The sequence below is a fragment of the Ursus maritimus genome, unplaced genomic scaffold (assembly GCF_017311325.1).
Source record: "Ursus maritimus isolate PB19 unplaced genomic scaffold, ASM1731132v1 scaffold_28, whole genome shotgun sequence".
NCBI classification, from domain to species: Eukaryota; Metazoa; Chordata; class Mammalia; order Carnivora; family Ursidae; genus Ursus; species Ursus maritimus.
The window spans coordinates 36,262,722-36,285,941 of record NW_024425341.1 but is presented as its reverse complement, the minus strand read 5'-3'; the positions used below and the strand labels follow the sequence as shown (position 1 = coordinate 36,285,941).

The 23,220-nt window shown below is 42.0% G+C and overlaps 1 protein-coding gene and 1 pseudogene across 1 annotated transcript; one reads left to right on the top strand and one right to left on the bottom strand.

Moving 5' to 3' along the window:
- Positions 1–140: 140 nt before the first annotated feature.
- On the bottom strand, positions 141–22,609 carry LOC103681006 (cytochrome P450 4V2). The gene is made up of 11 exons (XM_040643401.1): positions 22,254–22,609; positions 17,658–17,770; positions 15,937–16,022; positions 14,947–15,137; positions 14,478–14,547; positions 12,610–12,736; positions 10,719–10,904; positions 7,890–7,992; positions 3,697–3,831; positions 3,425–3,604; positions 141–2,241 (listed from the first exon to the last, which is right to left on the bottom strand). Exons 1-11 carry the CDS (start codon positions 22,465–22,467, stop codon positions 2,069–2,071), a joined length of 1,578 nt encoding a protein of 525 aa, XP_040499335.1. The 5' UTR covers positions 22,468–22,609; the 3' UTR covers positions 141–2,068.
- LOC121105655 lies at positions 4,097–5,260 on the top strand (annotated as a pseudogene).
- Positions 22,610–23,220: the final 611 nt, after the last annotated feature.

The following is a 23,220-nucleotide window of genomic DNA, read 5'->3' as shown; positions in this document are numbered from 1 at the left end:
TAGAAAATCTGAGCAGCACTGTTGACCTCAACTCAAACATACTATTTCTTTTATTAGTCATTATGAATCAGTCACCCAGTAATTTAAACCTACTTATATTTCAAACTGACATCAATTCTTAGAATAAAATGTAGCACCCATGATTAAAAAGGAATTTATTTTTCTTGAGATATCTCTTTTGAGCAGTAGTAAGACAGGTAATAGGGTCACAGATACTTGATCATTCTCTTATTAAAAAAAGACAAAACACAAACAACCCCACCAGGATCTGCATTTCGATGTCACAGACCATAACATAATCTCTCAATTCCACCTCTAACATGGCTAAGAGAATTTCCAATTAAAACACGATTAACAAAGTATTCCAGGGCCACATGAAAATCTTAGGACAAAAGGTAACATTAAATAATGTTTTACTTTAAATTTAATTTCACATCCAATGTAGGGTCACTGAAAAAAGAAAAAAGGGGAAAAAAAGGAAAGGAAGGAAAAAAAAAGAAAAAGCAAGTTTTAGATCTAAATGCATAAAATTGAGAAATACTACTAATTTCCAGGAATAAGACTTTGATTATCTATAGTCATCTGGGAATAAGATTTTCTGTCTATACCCACTTTCTGGATAACAAAGTTAAGCATATAGTGGGGATCTTTTTCAACTATATCATATACTTCCTTGACTTTTTCTCATAAATTTAGTAGCTGGGTTATCTGCACCAGGGTTTCTTGAGACAGTAATGTGGGTAGAGCTGCTGACCCTGCCCTAAATGACAGCCTGAAGTGCTTGCAAATGACTTTTTTTGTCATCTCCTCCTCTGATAGCCATTGAAGAGCAGAAATTCCATTCTCTTTATCTGTTGCTTCTATCTGCTATTGCCTTGGGAAAATTGAAGAAACAATCTTACTAAGTTTATTAAAAGTTGTTTTTTAAAGTCACTGAATGAGGGACAGAGATACTGCCTATGGGATTAAAATTCAGAGAATGTGTGTCAGTTATAAGCTCGACAGGTATGTTCTGGAGGATTGAATTTAACCAAAGTCTAACCCTAAACTACGTGAGGTATTATTGGTTATTAAATATAGATGAATGACTTCTCTTTTCCCTTAATGATGGAAGAATTCTAGAAGAAATATCCAAAATCAGATGCAGAAAATCTGTGTTCTAATGACACATCTAGTTACAGACCTGAGTTCCATAAAGTAAAAGCAGACATAGTGAAGGCTATCACATTGGGAGACGAGAGATACAGAGTACAGACCTCTATTTCCAGCCCTATCGCCCACTAGTGGCATGACTCTGGGCAGAAACTTACTTTCTCGTTGATCTCATTCCCTTCTTCTAATAAAAGGGAGTACAATTAGATAAGCAATAAGGACCTTCCAGCTCCTCATTACCCTGAGGCAATGTGGGGGATTGGACATCACCAAGAGGAATCTTTCCCAACCACATATGATATATAAGGGTAGCTGTGATACTATGACTAATGAAGTCATGGCTGTAAGCACCTAGTCAAAAGGGAAATAGGAACAGAACCTATGAGTCAACTATGAATTATCTACTCTAGGTGATAAAATCCAAAAAATGCTATAATAATAATTCTTCTCATAATTGATGCCACTCATATAATTTAAAAACTTAAGCTTCTTACGTCTAAGTACTTAATTACTCACCCTTTTTGAATTAAATGCATACGTATACACACATATATATGTTCCCCAGTCAATAAGAATACCTTAAAAAATTATGGAACTTTAATTAAATTATATCCTTTGGATCTGCCAACTGAAATTGCGTTGGTCTGTGGATCCCTCTGTTGAGAAACTTGTCCTATGTTTATTTACGTGGTGCCATCATCGGTTAACTCTACTTTGGGGATCAAGACCAAGCGTTAAGATCTATGGTAATGATGAAAATATCAAACTCTTGGTGGACTTGACCTCAAGGTAAGTGGGGACAAGAAAGAAATAGGACTAGGGACTAAGAGTATTGAACTCTGATCAAGAAATTATAAACCCAGCTTCCTTCAAGAAAAGACTTTTTGCATGACAAAGGCACAGTCCGATTATATGGTTAGGGTTCATCTGCATTCCTCCTCTTCAACTTGATCCAGATGCCGTTAGTTGGGCGAAGAATCAACTCTCCTGCTAGACCAAGTTCTTCTCTTTTCTGGTTGGATTCTACCCAAAAACGCCTCAGGATGCAGGAAAGAATGGTCTTTTCTTCCATTATGGCAAACCTTTGACCTTCAAATTAATGTAAATAGCATTACTTTAATTATACAAATATCCCAAATCTGAGAAATCACAGGTCCTACTAGAGGAAGCAAGCAATTGTATACTTTCACAGTGGGGACAATCAGAATCACTTGGGATGTTAGTTAAAAATGAAGACTCTTCAGTTCCCTTCTCTACTCCTACCCAGTACATCCGAATAGCTGGGTGGGGTAGGTATCTGTATTTGAGCAATAACCCAGATGAATTCTGGTCATTGAAGTATGAGAATCATTACTTTCGATGGCTTTCTTATTGGGCCTTTAATTTACTATATAGTAAATATGATTCCGATTCATCCATTTAAATCTGACCTGATTTTACTAACACCTGCCTTTATATGGATGATAAAATGCTGGAGATCCTAAAACCGAAGTGTTTATAATGCATGGTGATGTGCATTCATTCTGTTTATGTAATTCAGCTGGCCATATGGTAAACATTCTTCATTCGCCTCTTGCAAGGTGCAATCTTAGCAACAAACATAGATATATTAGATGAAATACAGCTAATCACTACAAATAAGTTTTCTACCATAGAAAATATATTCTCCTTTGATCCAAAACTGACATTTTAAAACTCTACCATGTAACTGATTGTGCTTTATGTTATGGGCTGAACTGTGTCCCCCCAAATTCATATGTTGAAGCCTTAATCCCTGTACTCGGAATGTGACAGTTTTTGGAGATAGGGTTTTTACAGAGATTAATTAACTTAAAATGAGGTCATATGGATGGACCCTAATCCAAGCTGACTGGTGTTTTTATAAAAAGAAGAAATCAGGACATGACACCCAGGAAAGATCCTGTGGAGATACAAGGAGAAGATGACCATCTACTGCTGAGCTTTAGAAAGACCTCAGAAGAAAGCAACCCTGCTGACACCTTGGTTTCAGACTTCCAGCTTCCAGAATATGAGAAAATGATTATCTGTTGTTTAAGCCACTTGGTAGTATTTTGTAATGGCAGCCCTGGCAAATTAATCTACTTTATGACAGTCTTTTTTGGAACAATAATGTATAGTGAAGGGGAGGAGAAAGGAAAGCAGTTTTTTAAAAGACTGTTGCCTATGAGACACTACATCTCAAAGAAATTATTGTGAGAAACCCACTACCATGTGGGCTGGAAAGGTGAAACCAATTCTGATGGATACAAACCTATACAGTTTCTGGGTCCAGCAGAGAAGGGCACATATGCGTATGGGTGGCGTCCTTGCAAATTCTCAGGAAAGAACCGCTCTGGCTGGAACTCCTCAGGGTCTGGGAAGTATCGTGGATCTCTATGCAGCGCATAGGGAACGATGATGGCTTGAGAGCCTTTTACAATTTTGTAACCCCCTGTCAAGAGGCAGGTAATATGCCATAAGAATGGAATAAGATGGACATTAAAAAATCCATTCTCCCTACTCTCCTGATTACAGAGTTCTTACCAACTTCACAATCTTCATTAAGATTACGGGCAAATAAAGGAACAGAAGGGAAAATGCGAAGGCTCTCCTTAATGACACATTCCAGGTATTTGAGTTTCTTCAGGTCTTCTAAGGTAGCAGCACGATCAGACTTCCCTGGTTAAAGGAAATACATGAGATGACAGTGAAAGAACTCTGGGCTTGGGGAATGGGACATCAAAGAGGAATTAATCAAAGCACCAAACGTTAAATATCAACAGCCAAAGTAGGATTTCTAATATTACACATAATCAAAAAAAAAGAGACATGTTAAGTGAAAGAAATCAGACACAAAAGGTCATGTATCGTATGATTCCATTCACAGGAAGTGCTCAGTACAGGTAAATCCATAGAGACAGAGAGTAAATTAGTGGTTGCCAGGGGCTGGAGGAAGAGGGAATGGGGTGTGGCTGATTAACCGGACAGGGTTTCCTTTCAGAATGCTGAAAATGTCTTGTAATTAGAGTAATGGTTGTGCAACACTGTGAATGTACTAAAGCACACACTTTAAAATGGCTAATTTTGAGTTCTCAGAGCTTCCAGATGTGCACCTTCCCTTGGGTCAGATTCTTGGACTCTCCCCCCAACATGGCCCCTGAACGCCTTTCGTTCCTGTGTCAAAAAAAGACATGGAGATTGCCTCCTGCCTCCAGGCCAGAGGCGACATCAACCTCTCTGGACTCGCCACAGGAAGAAAAAGAATAGCAAGGAGCAACTGAACGTATTGATGACGTACAAAATGAAACAGACGGACTTAAGGAAAAAGCCAGTGAAGAATTTCGAAGGGATAACAGAAATATAACAAACACCCTGACCGTGTCTTCAAAGGAAGTTGGAATTGATCACCCAAATCCCAAATTCTGGGTAACAGCATCTGTCAACCACCCACAAATCTGCCATTACTTGGACAGGAAGACGAAGAGGCACTGCATTATCTGACCTGAGTCAAAGTGACCGAATTTGAAGATATTCAATCAGGTTATAGAATAGATGTTCATTTTGATAATAACCCTCCTTCAAAAATAAAGTTCTCTCCAAAGAATTTCATCTGGATGACAGTGTGATCCACCTTCAAAGCCTACTGAAGTCAAACGGAAATCGGAAAGGATTGGATGAGATGCTTAAGTCACACGCAAAATAAAGCCAGCAGGAAGAGGGAGCATGAGGAACCAGAGAGCTTCTTTCTCTGGTTTACTGACCATTCTGATGCAGGTACAGATGAGCTCGGAGAGGACATCTGAGATGGTATATGGTCAAATCCAGGACGGTACTACTTAGTTCCTGACATGGATGATGAAGAAGAGGATGCAGGAGGATGAGAAAATACTAATGAAGAGGGGAATGAGAAAGAAGGAGAAGATGAGGAAGTGGGGGAGGGAGGAAAAGAGGGTGGAGGAGATGACAAATGGAAGACTGATGGATTCCAATCTTCTTGTTTTAATTTTCTCCAGTTCCGTTGTGCTCAGTCATGCTGTTCTTGAAATCTCTCTTCTCTCCTTTACACCACGGTTCTCAACTTATTTGGGGGAGGGTAATACCTTGAGCACAATACACCGGGAAGAGAAACTCTACTTTTTTCTATGCCGAATTCATTCTTATCCCTTTCCATCTCGACCAAAACTTCATAGAAACAACACTACTGTGCTCTGTGGGGGACCAAAACCAAAACCAAACCAAACCAAAAAAACCCTTCTTCTCCCTTAGTTCTGCTGGAAGCTGGAGAGTGCTTGGTCACCATGTGGTGGTACATAGAATTCTAGCTTTTCTCCTTTTCCTCAACACTGAGCTCAGAGATTGCACTGTGTCTTTATGTGACATGTCACCATTTACCAACATGTATCTGTCTACTTTCTCGTGTTTATTTATTTATTTTTTAAATGGGTTTCTAGAAGATCAGGGAAGGGTGGGTTAGAGATGCTTGGGTAGGTGAAGAGGGCATCTTGACAACATGGTTTCTCCTTCGGCATGTTTAACTGTGACGTTGAACAAGTATCCTTGCAGTTTAAGATGACACTTTAGAAATAAAATTCTCTTCTCATCACTTGAGCCCTACCACTGGGTAGGAGACTCAGCAAGCGTATAAGACCTTATTTGGAATTGACATTCTCTATTGTAATTTTGTTCCTGTTTATTTTTAAATTTTCTTTTTGTTTCACTGGAGGGAAAAAGATGATCAGTTTTAAACATTAACAGTGTACAAGTTGCTTTGTTACAACACAACTAAACATACACAAATAAATGGTTAATTTTATGTGTAACGAGAGGAATTAATACTTGCAACTCAATGCCCATAGATTAGTTGCTCATGAAATTTTAGAGCTAATACTGGGGATGGAAGAAAAAGTGAGGCACCATCATAGAACAGATGAGAAGCAGCAGAATAAATCATTTAGAATAATGGCGTTTTAATTATGTGAGATCAAAAAGTATTTGTGAGACTAGAGCTAGGTATTATAGAGGATACAAAATGTGAACATACCCCAAAATAATGTGTGAGTTTTTTGAAGACCAAATTAACTCACTGTAGGCAATATGAGAGAACTTAAAATCAGTACAGAAAAAAAAACTGACTACAGAAACAGAGACAAGAAGTTTAGATTGTCTCCATTCCACAAAGTCTTCCCTGTTGATATGAAACTCCAGTCCGTATGCAATTCCATACACCGTCCGAACACAAAACCGCCCGTCCAACCTCATCTCTCAGTACATTCTACTACATGCTCTGAAGTCTAGCTGCCCGTCACTATTCACTACTGTCCTCCACACGTTTCCACTTCTGCGCCATTGTCCATCTGTTCTCCTCATTCTAGAATGCCTGCCCTCTCCTCCTTTTCCCTTCATTTTTCCCTTCCTCCTTCTTTTCTCTATGCAACTGCATCAGATACCATTTTGTTGGCTGGCTGGCCCAAACTTTCATTTTCTCCTCCCAGCTTTGGGAGCCATGTGATGTGTGATTAAACAAAGGACAGAACTGATGGCACAATGCATGGCCCCTTTGTGGTCGGCCAGCAATGGTCCCTATACCTGTCATGTACTAATCCCTGGGACCTGTAAATGTTCCCTTATTTGGGAAAAAGGTATCTTTGCAGATTTGATTCAGTTATTGATCTAAAAATGGGGAGATTATCCTGGATTACACAGGTGGGCTCTGAATGCCATCACAAATGTCTTTATAAGAAAGAGGAAGAGATCTCTCTCTCTCTCACACACACACACACACACACAGCAGAGAAGGTGCTGTGAATAGAGGCAGAAATTTGAGTGATGGACCATAGACCAAGGAATGCTGGCAGGCACCAGAAGTGAGAAGGAACAGATTTCCCCCCAGGCTTCCAGAAGGAGAACAGCCTGCCAGCACATTGACTTAGGTTCAGCAATACTGATTTTAGATTTCTGGTGTTCAGAACTGTGAAAGAGCACATTTCTGTTGTTTTAAGCCACCCAGCTTAGAGAATTTGTTATAGCAGCCGCAGGAAACTAATACATCCTTCACTCCCCCTTCCCCTTTCCTCCTGTCTTGAAGACAAACATGGGACCTAGAACAACAATCAAGAAGACAAAAGCCACAATGGTGAAGAACAGAGAGAAAAAAGAGCAAGACCGGGCCTCTGACAACATCCTTACTGGCTTCAGCCTAGGATTCCTTACCTATACTCCTATACCTTATACAGCTAGCTATACGAGAAGATTACTCGTTGTATGATAGAAATTTATGTCCACCAGCTTAACCCACCTTTCCTCTCATTTGTGGCCAGAGGCAATCCAATATGGAACAGCTTTCCCAGACGCCCTCTAACTAACATCACCTGTTCCTTGCTGCTCCCAAAGTGCACCTTCTTCACATCACTCAAGTGCACAGCCAGGACCCCATGCTTTATGCACAATGGCTGGTTCATCTACTAAGCAGTGAGGCCCTTGGAGACAATAGCATTTATCTGTGCATGCCCAGCATCTAGCCCGATGCAGTCACATGCCAGGCAGTTAGCAAATGCCTGTAGGTGAGCAGAAGAGGCCTTGCAAAGCAGACAGTACTGGAAGGGATCCCACCTGGAGCTTTCCTGCTTATTACAGAGTCTTTACAACAGGTCCTACAGCACATACTCGATGAGCATGGATGGCATTTGTTTCAGTGCGCTTGGGACCCATGGAGCCGCTAATGATGGGGCCGAACTTACCAAACACTTCCTCCAGTTCACTGTGCACTTGCTTCTGGACTTCTGGGTAAGAACCCAATAGATATAAGGACCAGTTTACTGCCGCTGCTGTCGTATCATGGCCCTACAAATGTGAGAAGAAACATGGCTTAAAAGCAGAGTTGTATCAAGAAGACCAGAAATGACGACTCTGTTTTGAATTGTCTCTGGATGTGACAGCTGCAGTATGACTCCAGAACATGACAAGTTACTTCATACAGCATCTCACGTCGGTGAGAAGCAAACATACAGAATAATCCCGTCACAGTGGAGGTTCGTGCTGAGAGTCATCTCACCGCTACGTGGAGCGGTCTACTTGGCGAGAAGCGGCTCAGCTGGGCCAGTAAGGGCGCATTCCAAGGAACGGGCCGCACAAGGCAGTTTTAAAGGGGGAAGAGTCCAGGGGCGCCTGGGTGGCCCAGCCAGTTAAGCGTCTCCCTTCGGCTCAAGTCATGATCCTAGGGTCCTGGGATCGGGCCCCCCATCAGGCTCCCTGCTCAGCAGGGGAGTCTGTTTCTCCCTCTGTCCCTCCCCCCTGCTCATGCTCGCTCTCTCTCTCAAATACATGAATAAAAAATAAAAGGGGAAAAGTCTGATTTTTGTGAGCCAGCTTGCCAGATCTGCCCCTCTCGACTTTCCCGCATTTGCAAGGTAGGCTGTCCCTGTCGATGCCGGACAGCAGGGGGTACATATGCGGGTCTGAGCATTCGCCGCAGCAAGGAGTTGATAAACCGCTTCATTTACTATGTGCTGAGTTTGAGGCAAAACACGAAGTACTTTGCAGAAACTAACACAATTGTTCTTCACAAAGACTTCACGGAACACTTGATACTGTTATTCATATTTTCGAGATCAAATACCGAGGCTGACCGTCCTGTTTCACTTTGTCTGCTCCCCGGAGAAAGCAGGATGAAGCAGAACAAAGCACAGAATTTACAGGAGCTCACCGCAGGGCTAGGGCAGGGGCAGAAACCTTCCTATCTAGTGGCTAGCAGCCAGGCCATGGAAGGCAGGGCACCAATCCTGCGTCCACCTTAGGGGGGCGGTCACACGATCACGGTCTGGGGCTATTCGATGCAAAGAAAGAAAAAACTTAAGATATCAAAGAATGTTAAAACTGGAAGAGAGATCATTCACTGGTCTGGTTGTTTTCGTGAGTGTGAGAGGTCGTTGGTGGGAGATGGAAGTGTGTGCGCCATAGACGTGTGTGTAGGTATCGGTGCGTGGATGACAGTGCATGTGTCCGTGTGTGCACACGTATGTGTATGTGTGTGCATATGCACGTGTGTGTGCATACAGGGTGGAGATGCAAGAAGGTCTCTCCCCTTCAACACCAAATAACAGCCAATATCTGCTACATACGTCCTACGTGCCAGGCTCAATTCTTGGGAACTTGGAAGCATCACTAATCTAATCTGTGAGGCCCGCTCTGACCATGGGCAGCTGAAGGCCAGAAAGGCTGGGTGAGGTGCCCGAGGTCACACCTCTAGGACAGGTTACGGCTGGGACTTGGCCCCGGAGCCCACAGGCGGAACCCTTTTCTGCATAACATTTCTTTTCAATAAAGTGCTCTGCTTAAAGAGGAAGTCTGAAATCACTGCTCTAGCCCATCTCTCTGTTTTACACTGGAAAGCTGTGACAGAGATCAGGGACGACTGAAACCGTCTCACACGGCCAGTAGGAACCAGAAGGAGAACCCAAGTCGGCAGACGTGCGACACCGCCTGCTTCGGGCTCCAGCACGCAGAGGGACAGACGGCCGAGCCCTAGCATTGCATCCAGACGGCTGTGGGCAGAGCAGCTAACCCAACACCGAGCACATGCCGAGCCATCGAAACTACTGATGCCTTTTGCTTTCCCCCACTTCCAAAATATTACCTGCGGTGCTTCAAAAACCAACATGTCTTTATTTGGCAATCCACACGTTGAGAGACTCCCTCCTTGTAATATTTAATACAGTTAGTTAGAATTATCTCTGTAAAAACTGCACCTTTTATTATTACTATTATTTGAAGACCAGAAATCTTTCTAGAATCACTTCACAATTGTGAAGACCACAATCTTTCATACACATGTGTGTGTATGTTTGCACAACTGGTTAACTCCCCCGCGGGAGGGCCCTTCGGTTAGGGCAGCTCAGAGCAGTAGCTAAGTACTCACTGGTAGAGGCAGGAAGAAAACAGACTTCTTAAAAGAAGCTAGTGAAGAAACAGGCTCCTGGGTTTTAGAGATTAAAAGGAAGCATGAAGCGATAGAACTGACAGTAATTTCTGGCTGCTCTTCTGCTTGGAAAAGTCTGACAGACCTTAGGTTTTCTTGAGGGGAAAAAAATGTGTCTATTCTGTAACCACCATGAATCAAAGATTTTCTGAATAAGGAAGTTGATCTGATATTTAATTAGGTCCTTAAATTTTATAATGTTTAATGCTAATCTAATGACTCTTTAGTTACATTAAGCTACTTTAAAATTTCATTAGGGGCGTCTGGGTGGCTCAGTCAGTGAAGCATCTGACTCTTGGTTTGGGCTCAGGTCATGATCTCAGGGTCATGATCTCAGGGTCGTGGGATCGAGCCCTACATGGGGCTCCCTGCTCAGGGTGGAGTCTACTCGGGATTCTCTCTCTCCCTCTGTGCCTCTCCCACCTCTAAAATAAATAAATCTTTAAAAAAATGAGAAAATAAAAAAAACAAAAAAATAAATCTTTAAAATAAATAAAATTTCATTACGCTTTTAAAAATAACGTTAAAGACTCTAAAACATAATTGAAGTTTATTTAATGATACCTGAAAATAACATGATGATATACAATACCTCAAACATGAAGGTGTCGACTTCTTCTCGAATATCTTCATGACTTAGCTTGTTCCCTTCCTCATCGGTCACATTTAAAAGCAAGTCAAGGAAAGCCCTGCGCTTATTTTCGGAGGGGGAAGAGTCCTTGTCAGCACTTCCGCGTTCTTCGTCTTTCTTCATTTCACTGGCCCGTTCAGCGATAACCTATGATTTAAAAAATCATGTGCTTTTGTTTGGAATTTATTATAACCTAACAATACACTTTCCTATGAAAATACACTAGCTTCCTTAACTTATTTTTTCTAACCCTTTCCTGTCCTTGCTACCTCAACAATAACTTAGGCTCTTGTAAAAATATAGTCAAGCTTCCTGTTCAATTTTAGGGCATTATTTGATAAGACTTCTAAAAATGAATTTAATGTCAGGCAACTTCAGAATTTTCAAGTGCTATTTTTACAGTCTTTCCAAAAGGATGTAACGTAATCATCTCTAGAGATCTGAACGAACCAACAAGATAAAAGTACAGGTGCTGGAGAGAATGCAATCCTTGTATAGTAGACTAATTACGCTTCGCTCTAATTACTAATGTTGTACTGGAAAAAAGAAATTGCAAGTTGACGGTCAGTTCACCTGTTTGCTCGCTGTTTCTTCTGGCGAGACTGCTCCTTCCTCCGCATGGCTGGCGCCCTCCTTTCAAGTCTCTGCTCATTGTCACACTATCAGAACGACCTTCTCTGAGCCCTGCGACGCTAGTCCCTAGTACTATCTTCCCAAGCCTGCTTTATTTTTTCCCATTTCTCTTGCCATCTGGCATGATGTTAGTGTCTTTCTTGTCTAATTCAAATGTACGACCCACATGGTAGCAAATTTGTCTTTGTTCATTGACATATTTCCAACCTCTAGAACACTGTCTGGCATTTTGAAAACGCTCATTATTTGCCGAACGAATGAAAGCATTAAAGCCCATTAACTCAACTTTTTTTCCCCTATCAGGCAATTGACCAAACCCACTACTAAGTGGTTTGAATGAAGAGACCCTAAGTTCTTGAGGGCAAGATCCCCTGGTGCCTCGTATTCAGTATGCAATTTTCAATATTTATTAAATGAATAATACTGTTCATCTGGTTTGGAATTAATTATTTATTGATATTGATATTCATGCATGAAATTTGAGGAAAAACTCAATTATCCCCATAAAATACAAACTGTTGGCATTCTCCTAAGCCAGGTGATTGCTCTAGATTCATCTTTAACACAGACTGACATCCTATGTCCAAAACAACATCACCCTCTCTTCGTTATCTTTAAATTGGAAATAAAATAACAACATCCAGTTAATTTTAATCTTTTGCAAGTTGAACTACTACTCTAAAGGCCCATTGCCTTTGCAAACTACTGTCTAATCCAAACATTTTCCAGAAGACCCTTATAATCCTTGTCTCTTTATTCTCTTAACATAGCACCTGGTTTTTTAATAAATATTCACAGTTCATATTGCATTTTGTCATTTTTTAATAGATAACCTCCCTTACTAAATGAACCTCTTTTAGGGTAGGGAACATATACGTCCTATTCATTACTATATTTCTAACACTAGGTAAAATGTTTGGCACTCAACAAGTGCTTAATTAACATTTACTAAATACATACTTGAAATGTAATCATGTTGCCTACTTTTTTCCATTATTCAGTTCAAATTTTATGAGGCACAGGCTCCATGGTCCTACACTGGTTATATTCACAAAACATAAAAATCATGCATTTAAAAAGTTCTGGAAATGGACGGTAGTGATGGTTGCATAGCATTGTGAACATATTTAATGCCACCAAATTGGACATTTAAAATGGTTATAATGGCAAATTTTTATATAATGTATATTTTACAATAAAAAATAAATTGAGGTCTTACATTATTGGTAAAATTATGGAGGATCTCTAGGCTCTTTTTGTGTTCCCGTCCTTCTTTAAACATGAGAAACAAAAAGTCAAGCCAGAGCCAGGGCATCTTCATTCTTCGGTGTATCATATCACTCATTCTATAAATAGGATAAAAATACATTAGCTGGTACATGGGAAAATGTGTATTTCTTTCACACCTATTTGGTGACCGCTCTCAACAAGGGTAATATATGGAACTGAGGGTGATTTGTCTTAGAGGCTACTAAGAGCTCCATGCTTTATGCTCAACAATGAATGCATGGGCTTTTACAGAGCCAATGAAGCTCAAAATTTTAGTGGTTTCATTAGTGGAAGGAAGAATTCACTAGAGAACATCCTTACTGGATGGCCATCTGATGTCTGCTGCTATTTCTGCAGAAAGAGTTCTTGATCCCCTAAGGCTGCTGCGGCTCTTGGATCACACGTTGGGATGAAATCTGCCTCTTTCCAAGAGCCACTCATTAGCTTTATCACTCTGGAGTGACAGAATGCAAGCGGTTGCCCCCTGCCAGACAGAAGTGCTCACCAAGTACCCATTGGTCACACAGCTGTCCTGAGTGCCTCCCTTGTCATATCCAGTGATAAAGACGCAAGACCTCAACAGGCTCCCCTCCTTTGAGACTGGCTTAGACACCAGTTCTTCAAAGAGATGTTTCCTGACCACTCATCCATTTCCTTTTTTCTTTTCTTCCCTTTCCTTTTCTTTTTTCTCTTCTCTTCTTTCTTTCGAGAGAGGAGAGAGAGCTCGAGCAGAGGGAGAGAGAGAATCCCAAGCAGGCTGCACACTCAGTGTGGAGCCCCACAAGGGGCTTGATCCCACAACCCTGAGATCATGACCTGAGCCAAAATCAAGAGTTGGATGCTTAATGGACTGAGCTATCTAGGTGTCCCCCGTTGTCCCTTCTAATGTCAACTTTTTTCTTTCTAAGCAATTATTCGAATTTATGTTTGCATTCATTTGTTTCCCTGTGTGTCTCCCTATTCTGCCTGTTCATGTGCTGCTACAAAGCTAGTCAGCACCTGGGGCCGTGAATGGCAGAGGACATGCTCAGTAAATATTTATGAAAATAAAGTGAAACGGGCAGTGAATTTAAAGATAGGAAACATCAAATCAAATCCTGGCCCTGAATCTTATAATTGAATAATTGCAAGCCATTTTTAAAGTAAAATTGATTATTTCAATTAAAAAATAATACACACTTGGAGCAGAAAATATGGGAAAGGAGAATGAACAATAAAAAAAAACACTATAAGAGAAGCACACACACACAACAATAATAACCACAGCTAATATTTTGGTATAGTATCTTTTGGTTTTTTTCTTTCTATATATAATTTTTATGCCTAGTGGTAATCATACTAAAAAAATTGTTTTTATCACTTAGTATCAAAATGTCATCCCTCAATATATTATAAAATAATCATTTTAAATTATGGCATAATGTGGGTGTGTCATGATTTACAAAACCATTCCTCTATTGGCCCAATGCATGCTTAAATGACTAGGTCAGTTTTAGTATAAAGTTCCATTCTGAAGCATTGAAAAAGATACTAACAAATTATTAGCAATAATTTCTAAGCCCTAATCAATAACCATTTTATTTTATTTTTAAAAATTTTATTTATTTATTTGACAGAGAGACAGCCAGCGAGAGAGGGAACACAAGCAGGGGGAGTGGGAGAGGAAGAAGCAGGTTCCCAGGGGAGGAGCCCGGTGCAGGGCTCGATCCCACAACACAGGGATCACGCCCTGAGCCAAAGGCAGACGCTTAACGACTGCACTACCCAGGCGCCCTAATCAGTAACCATTTTAAAGATAATTAAAAGGATTTCATTTACCTATAAACTGCACGGACATACTCAGAATCATCATTACTTTGAGCACCAATATTCTTCCCCATAGCTGTTTCTGCAAAACAGGGGCAAGAAGCAACCATTCAATTTGAGCACATATCCTCTGTTTATTTTCCAGTGGCAAACACTTAAAAAAGAAAAAAAGACATAAGTCCTGTTCTGTTCTCATAGATTTTAAAATTATTCTCTACCCTGTTGCTTCTTCTCTTGTATCTTCTCCTACTCCTGTTCCTGCTCCTTCTTCCCTCTGTCCTTCCGGGCATGTTGGCTCTGTGACTATTCTGCTCAAAGCCCTCACAGTGGCTCCTGCGTCTCAGGGGGCTGAGCAATAGGACCACACTGAAAAATCCAATTTCCTTTCCGATCCCCTCATTCACCTTCCCACTGCAATATTTTCTGCTTGGGCCATTCTATCTTTACACCATAACTTTAGAAACAAATCAATGAGACTTACCACAAATTATATCTAGGGCACAAAGAGTGATGTAAAAAAAGCAGTTAAATGCTTCTTGGTTAACATGTTTTTCAAGCTTATTAACCAATATATTTGCGTGTTCATTCATGACATCTAAGAAATCTTCCAGAATTGTAAAATGGAAAGTGGGTGTTAACATTTTTCTCCTAGATCGCCATTTGTTTCCAGTACTAGAAACACAATACAAGGTTACAAACAAGAGAAGCGACATTGGAAACAAGTAAAGTATAAATTTAGCTAAGTCAACAAAACTCTCCTGAAAGAGCTTAATTTACAGATTCTCAAATGCTTTGGTCAGAATGACAAAGATTCATAGATAGCTATAGAATGTGGATAGTTTAGATATTATTCTAAATTACTAATATTTAAAGGGGCACTCATAAAAATTGAAAAATTTAAGAATTTTTCTAAATTTCAAAGTTCCGAGTTTCTAAAGTTTAGAGTATTTTTCCCCCTCTGTTAGTACCTCAGTCCTCAGGTGATCCTCGTGGTCTGTGATGCTACTTTGATCTCTCCTATTTTCAGATTCTCCACAGACCCCACAAGGGTCCTGCCTTTCTTTTGGCAGGCCCTCTCTCAGAGGATGGAGTCCTATTTCTGGATGCCAGCTCCAGGACTGAGATTTTATGCTCCATATTCTTCTCTGGGGCTGACTGACTTTTTCACTGGATTTTCCATATCTGCCTGCGCCAAACTCTCCTTTGCTTTACTCCATTCATACACGAGGAATTGACTCTTCTTGAAACACTGGTCATCATTATTATTGAGTCCTGTACCATACACCCTGGACTCCTATCTGTCAGAGCCCATTGTTCTCCAGAACTTTCCTTCCAGCTTCTCCCCTACTTCCTGGTAGCACTCCCCTCCTTCTTGCAGACAGAACTACTTTGTGGCAATTCCTGACATAAAAAATTATCTATTGGAGTAACTGTTTCTATGAGACAGCTTTACAAATCTACACTGACATACCTTGTAAGAAGTCCTAAGCCAAGCCATGGTTCCAGGAACTTGTACATATAGGATTTGTCAATTTGCCTTGAACTAGTTAAAATGACCTTGGAAAAAGAAAAAAAAAATTGAGAGATATGTTGACATCAAAACAATTTCAACTATAAGTTGACTTCTACCCGGCTGGAACACTACTTTTTAAAGTAGCATCTTGTAACTATTATTTCTCTGTGATTCATTTTTATTCTTGTGCCTTAAAGAAAGTCAAGTAGAGTTTTGAACATACAACTGTCATTCAGTCTTGAGACTAAGTGGAGTTAAGAAAAAGGAAAATGTCCAAGATGATGCCGTGGTTCCTATCATGAACTAGGAACCAAGTGGAGTCATTTATTGAGGGTGGGAGGATCGGGGAGAGGAGACAGGTGAATCCAAGGATGACCAGGCCTGGGGAGATGAAAATCACAAGCTCATTTTTGGGCATGTTGACTTGGAGATGTTCAAGTTGCTATGGTCTGGAATAGGAATGATGCTCAGGATAGACTTAAACTAGAAGTGCACAGCTGAGTACCTCCAGCATGGGAGTAACACTGAAAGCCATGAATGTGATCAGATCACCTAGACTCCAAGTGAAGTAGAAGGGAGGAGCATTTAGGTCTGAGCATAAAATGCTCCCCAGGCTCCTAACTGCAGTCCTGCTGGGGACAGATCTCTCACACCCTGTACACCAGACCTGCTCACACCAAGTCGGCAGTGGCTGAAATCCTACACCTGTCTCCTCACTGCCTATTCTGAGCCGGGCTGCTGCGGTGTGGTACAAGAGAAATCCAACATTCTACTGCAATAGCTAAGAAAGACAGAGCCGAGGGGCGCCTGGGTGGCACAGCGGTTAAGCGTCTGCCTTCGGCTCAGGGCGTGATCCCGGCCTTATGGGATCAAGCCCCACATCAGGCTCCTCCTCTGTAAGCCTGCTTCTTCCTCTTCCACTCCCCCTGCTTGTGTTCCCTCTCTCGCTGGCTGTCTCTATCTCTGTCGAATAAATAAATAAAATCTTAAAAAAAAAAAAAAAAAGAGCCGAGCATTACTGCCTAGGAAATTATGTTTAATTTTGTTCCAAGAAGTCCTGTTTATCCCATTCTTACTTCCTGACCCAAATCCTTTTCTCACGAAACCACAAGATAATCTCCCTGGTGTCATAATGGTAAGTAAAAGGTATACAATCTTTTTGAGCAGTTATTTCAACAGCATGGATTAATGATATCTGCCCCGTCAGTATCAGAGGAACATTATTTTTAAGAAAATGAACTTGGCATAATAACTTTGTAATGGATATGAGACTCTGATCACCTTGAAAAAAACACTCATACTTTATTAGTCTTACATTTATGGACTCTTGAAACAGTGCCTGGAAGATAACATGTGCGCTCACCTTACAGAGTAATCTATTTATGGTTTTATAAAACTATATTCTTCTGCAGACTTTCCAAAGAAAAGGAGAACAAATATCTTGGACCTGATAACATGTGTATGGAGGCTGCTTCGTCCAGAGGCTGCTACCCTCTCCAGGATTTATACAGTATCTGGAAAGCATTAAATGGCACCTACATAGCCGAAAATATGTAATGAAATGCTCAATATACTGAATTCAATTAAATACAAGAACACTGTTTCTATATTTATTCTGATGAGACTCACACACCATCAGACCTGCAGGGGAACAGTGGTCATACTGGCCGCACACTCACCTCCACGTTTTCTGCATTATAAATGGCTACTATTGGTATGGGCCCAAGCCAGAGTTTCAGTAGTGGTTGGTGTCGGTTTTCTTCGCTGTGAAAAATGAGCTGCTGAAAAAATTCTGGGAGAAAATATTTAATTTTCAGTGAGTTTCTTATTGTGTCTTTTGGGTTCAGTTTTGGTTTGTTTTTTTTATTTATTTACTTTAGGCAAGTCACTTAATATTTCCCACGTCTCTCACATCACAGGTAAACCATACAGCCCCTATTAAATGATATAATGATTGAATGGCAAAGGTAATTTAATTACAAGTAAGATAACGTCCAAGAAACGTGCACCTCCAAAGAAGGCAATCCCTACTCTCAAGGAGCTTCTAACCATGGGAGATGGTGACTTTTTTAACACCAGAAAAAATGAGATGGTTGCTAGAAGAGAATTTTAAGTCTGATGAGTTATTGATTCTCATTGAGAGGACTGAAAAAAATTCATGAAGGAGGTGGCATTTGAGCATTAAAAATGGAGTTGTATTTTTATAGGCAGAAAAGGGGAAGTAGGGTAGAGACAGAATGTAAGCCAAGCAGCAGAAACAGCAGAGCAGAAGCACAGAGGTCTGGAAAATCCCTGAAGGTGCAGCCAAAGCATAAGATGGGGTGATACCATTGGAAGAGGAGATTGGAGCGCTGGACGGTTTGATTTTCTTTTATATGCTGTAAGGAGTGATTGGAAGTTTCTGATGAGGACTAGCATGACTGGAGTCATATTTTAGGACAATAACACTAAGGTGGTAAGATCTGTGAATCACCTGGGTATGCTGGGGCCCCTGGAAGCCTCTGGGGGTGGGGAAAAGGCTGGGATTCAATGTTGCCAGGGTTAAGAGCCTTGGCTGTGCAATATGGCGGGCCCTCGCATTAGGTGTGGGGAAATGATGACCAACAATCCCGACCGCAGCATCAAAGTAGTGTGGAAAACTCGGGAGTCAACACTTTCCATGTCGCAGTCCATGAGGACCCCCTCTGGGGAATGCAGTGTGGCATTACAGGAGATTAAGCCATGACGAAACTCTCCATGAGGAAATGCCATACTGATGAGTGTCATCTAGGTAGAAACAAACGACAGTAGCCAGTGACTAAAGAATTAAGGTACAGGGTCCAGACCTCAGAGAAAAGACATGGCAAAGGTCAGACATGCTTTCAGAACATGAGTCAAACAAGATGAAATTAAGGGAGGATTTCGAGTCTTCGCTGGGGAATTGATTACATGTCAGGAAATGGGGCAGAAACCTCTTCACACTGCGGGGAAAATCTAGGAGGGGTGGGGAGGGGCAGGCTAGCTGATAGGCACATGGGGATTCAGGGCTTCTTCTGGGCAAAGGGAATGCCTGACTGACAACAGCAAGGCCAATTCCAACCCCACTGTGAGGCTACTAATACAGTTCTTAAGATTTTGACAGAGCTATTTTGACATGAGGATCTGGGCCCCAAGGACAAACGGACGCGGCATAAAACAAACCATTCAACTTTCCAGCTCTGTTTCAATGCCCGTCTCTGCTCCTCACCCATCTGTAAGCTTCACCCACCCCAGGCTCCAGGTCAAGCTGCACAAAATGCAGTGGGAGAGGAACTAAGGCTGACGGATGTCCGTCACGTATGATGCCAAACAAACACTAATGCTTTTTTTAAAAGAATTTGCAGATTTCAGCACATCAAAACCTAGTCATAATTATCCTAAAATAGCTACTATCCATTATGTCATGTTCATTTACTGCAGCAAGTCATTACACATCAGACCTAGCATTAGGGTTTTTGATGCATTGTCTTTTATGCCTCACCATAGTTAGAGGAAAGGCGCTATTATTACTGTCACAATTGGGGAAACTTTGCACTGCTGAGTAACTTGCCCAATACCACAGAGGTAGTAAATGATAGAATCTGGCTTTGTACTTAAAGCAGTAAGACCCTACAATCTGCCGTCTTAACCATTACACCAAATATTGCTTCAAAATGTCTCCTGGTCCAAACGGTTGTCAAAATTTCTGTGAAAAGAGCTGGGTCAAATCAACAGTGTCAAAATACCATGCTTTGTGATAATAACCACCTGCCTTGGTCTGATCTGACAGAGAAGAGAGGAAAGTGTGAACCTGTGGTTTGAAGGTATCAGGTCCAATATCAGAAAACAGTTGGAAAAGATAGGTGTTGACATAGTGGACTAAAAAGCAAGAGATTGGTTTGAAAGGCCAATGAAAAGTCAACTGCAGAACTCCCGGTGAGATTATTGAGGCCAGAATTTGGACAGTGGCCACAAATCAAAAGCACAGCCTCCTGCCCAAGAGACAAGGTCACGGAGAACAGGAAATGTATCTTAGAATAATCTGACATCAACCACTTTGTTTAGCTCAATGTTGGGCACAAGGCGAGTCTCCATGTTTGACTGACAATTAAGGAACTTACTCAAGTTCTAGACAGTGATCTAGAAACAGCATGCATTAAATTTACTCCTTAAAATAACTCTGTCATACAGTTACTTTTACAAGTAAAGGGTAAAGAAAACCTCTAACTTAGCTTTAATATTTGCTTTATATATTTCGGTGCTCATCTGTTAGGTGTATATATACTTACAAATGCTATATCTTCTTGTTGGATTGACCCCTTTGTCATTATGGAGCTTTCTTTTGGTCTTTTATTACAGTCTTTGTTTTAAAGTCTATTTTGTCTGGTATAAGCATAGCTTCCCAGCTCTCTTGGTTTCCATTTGCATGAAACATCTTTTTCTATCCCTTCATGTTCAGTCTGTGTGTGTCCTTATATCTAAAGTGAACTCTTATATGTAGCATATAGATGGGTCTTATTTTTCTATCCAATCAGCCAAACCGTGTCTTTTGATCAGAGAATTCAGTCCATTTAAAGTAATTATTGATATTGCCATTTTGTTCAATGTTTTCTGGCTGTTGTAGTTCTTCTCTGTTCCTTTTTTCTTCTCTTGCTCTCTTCCTTTTAGAGAGTTTGAAACAACTTCTCAAATTTAAACAACTTGGTTGCAAAGCTGGAAATTAAGCAGAGCTTTGCCTGATGCCAGAATCCAGTACTTGCTAGATTGAAAAGTCCCTTTGTAAAAGCCAGTATGTTGTCATTCTCTTCACTCAGAAGGTAACTCCAGGGAGAGTTCCCTTAAATATTCCAATCAACTCACTGTGTATTTTGAAACAGGTCTCATTCACTGGAGACTTCAATTCTTAGAAAAATTTCCCAAAAGAATGTAATGAGATTTTTTTAAGCATGTTATTTCTTGTTGGGGGTGGGAGATTAATATTTCTACACAATTATTTTTCAATGCTATAAAGCCTCAGGGTAGGAGAGGTTATCTCTGCTTTTAACCAAGATAATTTTTACAAACATGGTTTTCATACATCTAAATGCATTATTTGATCACTTGTAACATTAGTTGCATTGATGTTTAGGTAGTGAAAAGTTAACTTGGATTTCTTCTGTCAGAAAACATTTTCAATATTTCGATAAACACTCCCTCATGAGACTTTATCTATTTCTGTGAAGTTGAAAGGACAGCAATTTTGGGGTGGGGGGGACAGAGCTGGAAAAGAATCCCTCTTGCTTTGGAGTTAATGTTCAACTCTAAAACTGTTACTTACGATTAATCTGACGTGAAACTGGGTTGCGGTCCTAGACGTATTTTAGAATACTTCATTTTGGGCAAATTTTTTCAGCTCCGGGTATCCCAACTTATACACCCATTAAAATGAAGTGCTAAGATCTAATTCCCTGTCCCCTATGGGAAACTGTAAATACCAGGGACTTTTGAGAGCTTTCTAACTTAAAGTGTTGTGCTTTTTTTTTTTTTTTCTTCTCATCAACAAAGCACAAATCAATCTGTTCAAAAAGATACCGGTAGAAAACAATCCACTGTTTTAATAACTAAGGCCTTTAAAACATGCTGTGTTTGCCAGAAGGCCCTGCCCTCACAGTTTACTGTTATTATGTAACCTTAAAAGAACTAAAATAAGAAGATCAAGAAGGAAAGAAAGTTGTACTCCAGTCTCGTGATGTGGGGAGGGACGGAAGTCTCCAATCAGTGTCTAGTGCCTGGTTTTCCAGAGGGCGGTGGGTGGGTGGAGGATGATGGTACTGTTTAAAGGTACTAGCCCAGCTCCAGGGAAGTTTCTGCCCGTAACTACGGCTCTAACAGCCAAGGGACAAGACAGGCCGTGTTTTGGGATAGGAGTAGCTACAAGTGGGAAAGAAGAGACCAAGCGGAAAGACAGGACTTCACAAACACTGCGTTCTAGTCTATACATAAAGAAAAAGCTCACGTTTAACGGGGAGCCCTAACAATTTTATCAGGTGTCCCCGGGCAAACTGGATAGAACTGGAAACCCAGTCTCCAGCGGGTGACAGACTCTCGTTCCTGGAAGCAAGCCAGCACCGCATGTCGAGGCGGTCTAGGCTGCCGAGAAGGCGGGCGCAGGGACGAGGTGCTGGCAGGCGGGCTGGGGCCCCAGGAGCTCCGGCACTCCGGGGCTTGCTGCTAGGCGGGGCCCCGCGGGCAGGGGCGCCCCGGGTGCAGGCGCGGCCGGCCGGGGCGCGGTCCCTTACCTCTCCCGTCGGGCTTCATCACCAGCGAGTGTCCCACCAGCGGGAAGGCGCCGGGTAACGTGGGGAGGGCCCTCATCTGCTGCCATTTGCGCGCGTAGCTCGCTAGCATCTGCAGCAGGTTCAGGATTAGGGTGGCGCCCGCCACCGAGACGGCGCTCAGCGTGCCCCACACCAGCAGCTTCTGCCCCAAGTGCCCCAGCCACAGCGCCAGCATCGCGCCTGCGGTCCGCTCCGCTCCGCACCGAGACTGCCGGAGGGCAGGGGCCGGGGGCCGGTCCCGCCGCTGGAGTGCAAGCGCGCTGGTGCTGGGAGGAGCTCCGGGACGCCGCAGGGATGCCAGCGCGCCCCAAAGGGGAAGAGGTGGCGCCCGGCCCGCTCACTTCTTCCTCCTCCCCCACCGGGCACAAGCCCAACCTGGCCTCCCTGAAATCGGGACCCCGAGACCGGGCCTTCCCGCTGCAGGGGCCACCCTGGGCGTCGGGACTAGGCGGGAGCCACCCAGGCTGCAACAAAAGCACCGCGGAGTTGTTACTGAGCTCGGCAAAAACCTACGTAATGCACACGGGCCCTTTATATGGTCAAGCAGAAACCGAAAGACCCGGAAAACAGCTGCAGGGTTCCGCCGAGTGCTGCTGAAAGTAAATAAAGGAGGTTAAGTGAAGGGGGAGGAGAAAGGGGTGAAATTGAAGGCAGCTGCGTGTGGCCAGGGTGGGCTGAGCTTTGGGATTTAGGTCCCTGCTGCTGGTCACAGAACTCCAGCTAAAGGCAAATATGATTAAAAATGGAAATAAAGAGGCACCTGGTTTGAAATTCAGCCTTTGGAGCCCCCCCCCCCGGAGGGGGTCTCTAAGCTCTTGCTTCCTTGCGCAACTCAGCAGTTTGCACTGCGTTGGGACTGGCTGCCTGCCCCCAGGGTTGCACCCCGAATACGCATCTTCCAGAGCACGGTCAGCTCTGATCTAGGGGA

Excerpts from the sequence above, each read along its gene's own strand:
- LOC103681006 (XM_040643401.1), bottom strand. The coding sequence starts at position 22,467 with ATGCTGGCGCTGTGGCTGGGGCACTTGGGGCAGAAGCTGCTGGTGTGG. Across the intron at positions 15,138-15,936 it reads GGCTTAGGACTTCTTACAAG|TACTGGAAACAAATGGCGAT; the intron begins GTATGTCAGTGT and ends TTGTGTTTCTAG. Across the intron at positions 2,242-3,424 it reads TGGACCCAGAAACTGTATAG|GTCAAAGGTTTGCCATAATG; the intron begins GTTTGTATCCAT and ends ATTAATTTGAAG.